Source organism: Bison bison, unplaced genomic scaffold (assembly GCF_000754665.1).
Source record: "Bison bison bison isolate TAMUID 2011002044 unplaced genomic scaffold, Bison_UMD1.0 scf7180017864285, whole genome shotgun sequence".
Lineage (NCBI taxonomy): Eukaryota > Metazoa > Chordata > Mammalia > Artiodactyla > Bovidae > Bison > Bison bison.
This window is the reverse complement of record NW_011494857.1, coordinates 1,796,306-1,803,250: the sequence shown is the minus strand read 5'-3', so window position 1 is coordinate 1,803,250 and position 6,945 is coordinate 1,796,306. Positions and strand designations below refer to the sequence as shown.

The window sequence follows — 6,945 nt, the reverse complement described above, 5'->3', positions numbered from 1 at the left end:
CACAACCCCCCCCACCCCGCAACCCCATTCTTCTCTCAAGTTATTCTGCTCTGCTTCTTTGCTTGGGACTCACTGAGCTGGTTTCCATAGCCCAGGGTCCTTGCACTTGCTATTCCGTCTTCCTGGCTCTTTCTCACCCTTCAGTATCAATTCAAATGTCACTTCCTTAGAAAGGTCTTCCGGACCACCTCCCTCCCAATCTAGGGAGGATTCTCCAGTCCTCTGTATTCCCCTCTCTCTTTATTATCTTTTTTCTTCATAACCCCTTTCACAATCTGTAATTATCTTTGCTTGTTTATAGGTTTTATGGTGGTGTCTTCCTCTTCCTGTGTTGAAAATGTGAACTTCATGAGGGCAGGGACATTCTCGGTGTCGTTCACAGCCATATCTCCAATGCTTTGCACAGTGCCTGGCACGCAGGTTGAGCAGGTGCTCAACAATTGTTTTGTGAAATAATTGGCGAATAAAACACAGCTGAGCTTTTAAGGGCACAGCAAACAGTCAATCACATGTGAGCCTGGGGTGCAGGCTGGCAAGAGGGTCTAGGAGGATCTGATCCAGACTGTCTTTATTAACTGTGTGACTTTGGGGCAAATTATACCTCCTTCTAAAGTTTCCATTTTCTCACCTGTGAAATGGAGCTGATGAGAGAATACAAGCATGCTGTCTTTTTGTTTGTTTTAAGTAGGCAGCACAGTATGGGGGACACATTTACTGATCAATAAATAATTAAGGGCACAGATATGCAGCCAAAGTGCTGAAGGTTGAACTCTGGCTCCATCTCTTACTAAATAAATAATTGTGAGCAAGTTACTTCAGTTTGCTGACATGAATAAGAGGGAAAATAATAGTACCTACCTCATGAGTTCTGATTAGACTTAAGTGTTACTACATGTTATGTCTTTAGCACTGGCTAAAGAAAGCTCTCAATAAACACCACTTCATTATTTAAGCTGTGGCCTAGCCTCTGGGTAGGATTTAACTTCTTCCCTCTCATTAGCTGTCTCAGCTCCCCACCAGGGCTTTTCCTAGATTCCAGAATTTACGGATCACAAAGTCACTGATTCAGGCTCTCCGCTGATGCACCAAGGCCCAGGACCTTGTCTGCACTCGGTTTTAGTCCAGCACTCACACATTACCTCTTGTGATGGGAGCTCACTACCTCTAGAGATGTCACGTGCTACTTCTCGGTCAGTGGTCCCCCCATTCCCACTGCTTCTCTATGATGTCAGCTGCTCACCTGGTCCCGGAGCTGGTCAGCCACCCTCCGCTCCTCCTCCACCTGGAGCACCACCTCTTTAAGCCTCTTCTCAGCCCTCCGCACTAGCTTGCCAGAGAGGATGCGCTCCCTGAGGAGAGGCACGAAGGGGAGAATCAAAACGGTTGCTCACCCAGGGTTCTACCCCCACCAAGCCTCATCCAGCGGCTGCCTGTTCTCGGAGTGGCTTCTGCCCACCTTCCCACCCACCTACAACTGGCTCCCACAGTCAACTGAGGCCTGGTGGTACCAGGCTACCACCAGGGCATCTAATCCTTAACTTCAGCTAAGATGCTTGATGTTCCTAAAAGTGTCTCCATGTCTACACCAGTTTTCCACACCCCACTAGGTCTCTTATGTTCAACTGTATCCTCCACCCCGCTCCCAGTCTTCCTCCTCTCAGGGAACTGACCCACTGACTGCAAGTCTCCAAATCAGACCGCCAAGCACCATCCTCACCCATTTTCTCTCCTTTGCCCCACCCCCGGCCTGTCAGTACCCAAACCTTGTCCCACTACCCCCTGGACTCTGCCCTGCCCCCTCCTTAGCCTCACAGCCCCAGCCCCCAGGGGTTCAGGACCTATCATCTCTCACCTGACCTCCCTTCTTTCTCCCTCTCTTCTCTCAATTTCCTTTTCAAGCTCTTTGTGTTTGTAGAACACTCTGGGAGCCCAAAACTCCATCCTTAACCATCTCTGCTATCTTCCTTTCTCACTCACACACTTTTCTTTGGACACGCTCAACTGTGCCCCAGGTTTCTACAACCATCAACAGCCTGGTGTCCACTAAATCTGTCTCCTGAGCTCTAGCCTGGCTCAGCCCCAAGCCTCAGCTGCCCACTAGACCCTGTACACCCTGCACTGGGCTCAATGCCTTCTCCCAAACCTGCTCCTCCTCCCAGTTCCCCATGATCCACCTAGATCTGCAGGTCAGACACCTGGCACCATCCTTACCTACTGTCTCCTGAATTTCCCTATTCTGATGCTCATCCATTCTCTCCTGCATGGACCATCATACTAGGGTGAAGTCCATATGATGGGGCCTCTAGCAATGGGTGGTGCTTGGCAACCATGACTGGATATTCTCTTATATCTGAGCTGGCCACATGGCTTGCTTTAGTGACAGGATACGGCAGAAGTGACTGTACCAGTTCCAAGTCTAGGCCCTAAGAAACTTTCTCTCTTGGAACCTTTACTCTGTCATATGAACAAGCCTGGGTCAGCCTAGAGCAGAGACAAGTTAGCCGAGTTGTTCCAGGCAAGGCTGTAGACATGTGAGAGCCCAGCCAAGATCAGCAAATCCATCTAGCTGACTTTCAGCTGAGCAAAGATGCGTGAGTGAGGCTCACCAAATCCAGATCAGCAGAACCTACCAACCATTCCAAACACTCATGAACAATAATAAATGATTGCTGTTTTAAGTCACTGAAATTTTAAAGTGGTTTGTTAGGCAGCTTCCCTGCATATGGGGCTTCCTTTGTGGCTCGGATGGTAGAGAATCTCCTGCAATGCAGGAGACCAAGGTTTGATCCCTGGGTCGGGAAGATCCCCTAGAAAAGGAAATGGCAGCCCACTCCAGTATTCTTGCTTGGAGAATTCCATGGGCAGAGAAGCCTGATGGGATACAGTTCATGGGGCTGCAAAGAGTTGGACATGACTGAGTGACTAACACTTGTTATGCAGCTATAGCTAACTGCTACGTTACTGTTTAAATTATATAGTGGGAATGCAATTACTTGCAGCATAGAGCATCCTAAATGATACAGGAAACCATCAACCATTAATATTATGATGCCTTTTGGATGTTTCTAAACCAGGTGCTTGTAACACAGCTCCCCTGTGCCTCAATTGCTCAGAATGTGAGGGTTGCCCTCCAGCTGTGCCCTCTCTTCCCACTTACCTACTCTCCTGCTCCAGCTGCTCCTCAGCCTGGGCCAACTTAGACTCAAGGGCAGCGATGATCATCTTCTGGCGGGCTCGGGCCCCAGCGTCTTCCTCACCCAGGCGTTCCCGGAGCTCCTGGACCTGCCGCTCCAGCTGCTGCCGCCCGCTCTCTGCCTTAGCTGAGAAACTGCGCTCAGCTGACAGTTCTGTGGTCAGTGATTCTACCTGTAGCAGTGGGGAAGGCAGGACTGTCATGGTGGAGTCTCAGAGGGAAGGTGGGAGGTAAATGCCAGAACCTCCCAGAACTAAGTGAGCTGATGCTTGTTAAGTGCATAGCATAGAGCCTGGCACATAATAAACACTCAATAAATGTACTTTTCCTTGATTGGCTTATCAGCCAACAGCAGTGCCAACTCTGGGTTTTAACCTTTTGTATAGGTTTTTGCTATTTTAATAAGACCACAAGAGGAGAGTGGTGGTCCAGTGGTTAGGACTCTGAGCTTCTAATGCAAGGGGCTTGGGTTAGATCCCTGATTGCGCAATTGAGGTTCCACATGCTGTACAACTCAGCCCAATATATAAACAAGTCCAGAAGACTATCACAGGCTTGTTTAAATGCTGTCGATTCTATCTTTGACTGTGAATGAGCCTATTCCAAGGGTTATCACATTTTTGTTTGCACCAGGCTCATCCAGAGAGCTTGTGGAAAAAAAAGAAAAAAAAATGGACCACAGTATCCCACCCTCCAGAGATTCTCATTCAGCAAGTCTGGAATGAGGCCCATGAATCCACATTTTCAACAAGCACCTTAGGTGGTTTTGATAGAATGATATGCAGGATCGTTTTGAGAAATGCCAGCTCAATTAACAGGAGCTACTATATTGCTAATGTGTAACCACACCCCTAATAATAGTGCCTGTTTATTTATTCATCTCGTACTCTGAGTGAGGTCCTATGCTGGGGACACGGAAATGAGTCAGATGCAGTCTGATTCATACTTTACTTCATTTCACCCTCACAGGAAGAGACCGACGTGGTGATTAGCATATGCTATTTTTTTTTAACCTTTTATTGGAAAATAAAACCATGAGACAGGAAAAGTAAAAAACAGATCAACTATATGGCTTAATAGGTTGGGCTTCCCTGGTGGCTCAGATGGTATAGAATCTGCTGCAATGCAGGAGACCCAGGTTTGATCCCTGGGTTGGGAAGATCCCTTGGGCAAGGGAATGACAACCCACTCCAGTATAGGTTAATAAAAAGCAAACATCATTGTCACCCCTGCCCAGGTCAAAAAATAGAACTTCATGCATCCACTCTACTAACAACCTCTTCCTTTCACCCCAAACAACATGTCATCCTAACATTTTTCTTTTTTTGGATGTGCTGTGCAACTTGTGGGATCTTATTTTCCCAACCAGGGGTTCGATCTGAGCCTCTGCACATTGGGAGTGCAGAGTTTTAACCACTGGACCACCAGGGAATTCCCCCCTCCTCCTGACTCCTAGGGTGATCACTTCCTTGGTTTGTTTGTTTTTTTCCTTTTGAGTTTTATTATTCAAAGATGCATCCCTAGATTCTATAGTTGAATGCTGCCCATTAAATTTTTTTTGTACATGATTTTTAAGTCTCTTTTAATCTACAGTTTCCTCCTCCATCCTTTCTGAAGTGTGTTAGTTGCTCAGTTGTGTCCGACTCTTTGTGACCCCATGGACTACAGTCCACCAGGAGTCTACTGCGTCTCCTGCATTGGCAAGTGGGTTCTTTACCACTGAGCCACCTGGGAAGCCCATACTGGATTGGGGTGGGCCCTAAATCCAATGGGCTTCCCTCTTCACTCAGTGGTAAAGAACCCACTTGCCAATGCAGGAGATGCAGGTTTGAACCCTGGGTCAGGAAGATCCCCTGGAGATGGAAATGGCAACCCACTCCAGTATTCTTGCCTGGAGAATCCCACAGACAGAGGAGGCTGGCGGGCTCAAGTCCATGGTGTCACAGAGTCAGACATGACTTAGCAACTGAACAGCCTCGCGCTAAATCCAATACAACTGGTGTCTTTTCAAGAAGGGAAGGAGGCACAGACACACAAAGAAGACATAGGGAAGGTCACGCGAGGCAGAAGCAGAGACCGGGCTGATGGATCTACGAGCCAAGGGTTGCTGACAAGCAACCAGAAGACAGCCTGGAAGAGATGTTCCCTCAGAAAGAACGAACCTGATGACACCTTGATTTTGGACCTCTAACCTCCAGAACTGTGAGAGAATAAGTTACTGTCTTTTTAAGCCACCCAGTTTGTGGCAATTGGTTGCAGCAGCCTCAGGCAACTAATACAGTGACTAATTAGTATTTTTTAAAAATGTCATTGTGTACTTGAGGGTTTAAACAGATTTGATGGATTTAAATCAGTTGTAATTACGAGCCTGGTTGAAGCTCAAGCTGCTCCATTTGGGGCCAGTTGGGACACTTTCCATGTTGACTTCTAAATGCTTTTGAGATCACCAGGCTAGCTTCCTGGGGAACTGGTGTATTATGGGCTGAATGTTTGTTGCCCCACAAATTCATATGAAGTCCTAACCCCCAGTGTGTATCTGGAAATGGGGCCTTTGGGAGGTAATTAGGACTAGATGAGGATAAGAGGGTGGGGTCCCGATGATGGCATTAGTGCCCTTATAAGGAGATATCAGATAGCTCCCCCTACATGCACAGAAAGTCAAGCCCAGTGACTGCAGGATGAGATGATGGCCACCTATAAGTCACCACTTATAAGCCAGGAGAAGAGGCCTTGGAAGAGGCCTTGGACCCATATTACCAGCATCATGCTCCCTGGATCCAGCCTTCGAGAAACCTCAGAAATACAACAGAATGAATGCATCTATTCCACCCCCACCTAGAGAACTCCTATTCAACCTTCAAAACCCAACTCAAATATTCCCTTTTCCTATGTGAATTGAAAAAGGATTGAGGGTGTTATGGTCCCAGGTCAGTGGGGCCTCAAGGCTGGCAGGGGTGACCCAGCTGTGCTCACCTGCAGGAGCAGCTTTCGGTAGCGGTCATTGAGCAGCTCTGCATTGCTTTGCTCCTCCTCCAGCTCCTCTTCCATTTGCCCCAGGCGCCCTTCCAGCTGACGTTTCTCATCCAGAATGGCAGCTCTAGGGAGAACAGGCAGGGCAAGGTCAGGGGAGGTGAGAGGGCAGGATGGCCAGAAGAGGGCGCCCTGCCCCACATTACCATGGGCCACTCACTTGCTAAGGCTGCCGTTGGCCACCTCATCTGCCATCTCATCCCTCTCCTGCTGGGCCTGCCGCCGGGCACGGTCAGAGGCAGCCAGTTCCTGCAACGAGCAAAATAGGCAGGTGGTCAGCTGCGGTGATGGGAGGCTGGCTGAACACTGGCCTCCCTACCCCTCATGCCTCAAGTCTGTTGATCTTTTTTTCACTGCACTTGAACATGCTGCCCCTGGATAACCTTGGAATGAGCTTCAGTCTATAGGCAGATGTCTCCTAAATCCATCTCCGTAGCCCGTGATCCATGTCCACTTCTTGCCGCCCGCCTGCCAGGATCCCTCACCCTCATGGCCTCCTCACTGAGCCCAGCATCTCTTTTCAGACCAGTTCCTCCTCCAGTTTCCCTCAGTCATCAGGCCAGACCCCCTCTCCTCCCCTCCTCTGCCCCCTTACCACCCAAAGCCCTGTCCATCCTGCTCCTTTACGCTCTCTGTTTGTTCCCTCTTCTGCGTCCAGGCTCAGGCGTCATCGTCCCTCTCCAGCCCCCCTTCCCCCAATCTCCCTACTCTAGCCCATCCCC

The 6,945-nt window shown here is 48.9% G+C and overlaps 1 protein-coding gene across 1 annotated transcript in view; it reads right to left on the bottom strand.

Moving 5' to 3' along the window:
- MYH14 (myosin, heavy chain 14, non-muscle) overlaps window positions 1-6,945 on the bottom strand; it is a 77,206-nt gene that overhangs the window by 1,742 nt on the left and 68,519 nt on the right. Inside the window, 4 exon segments of the mRNA XM_010849644.1 lie at window positions 1,241-1,349; window positions 3,158-3,366; window positions 6,167-6,290; window positions 6,384-6,477. Coding sequence (XP_010847946.1) covers window positions 1,241-1,349; window positions 3,158-3,366; window positions 6,167-6,290; window positions 6,384-6,477 — 536 coding nt within the window.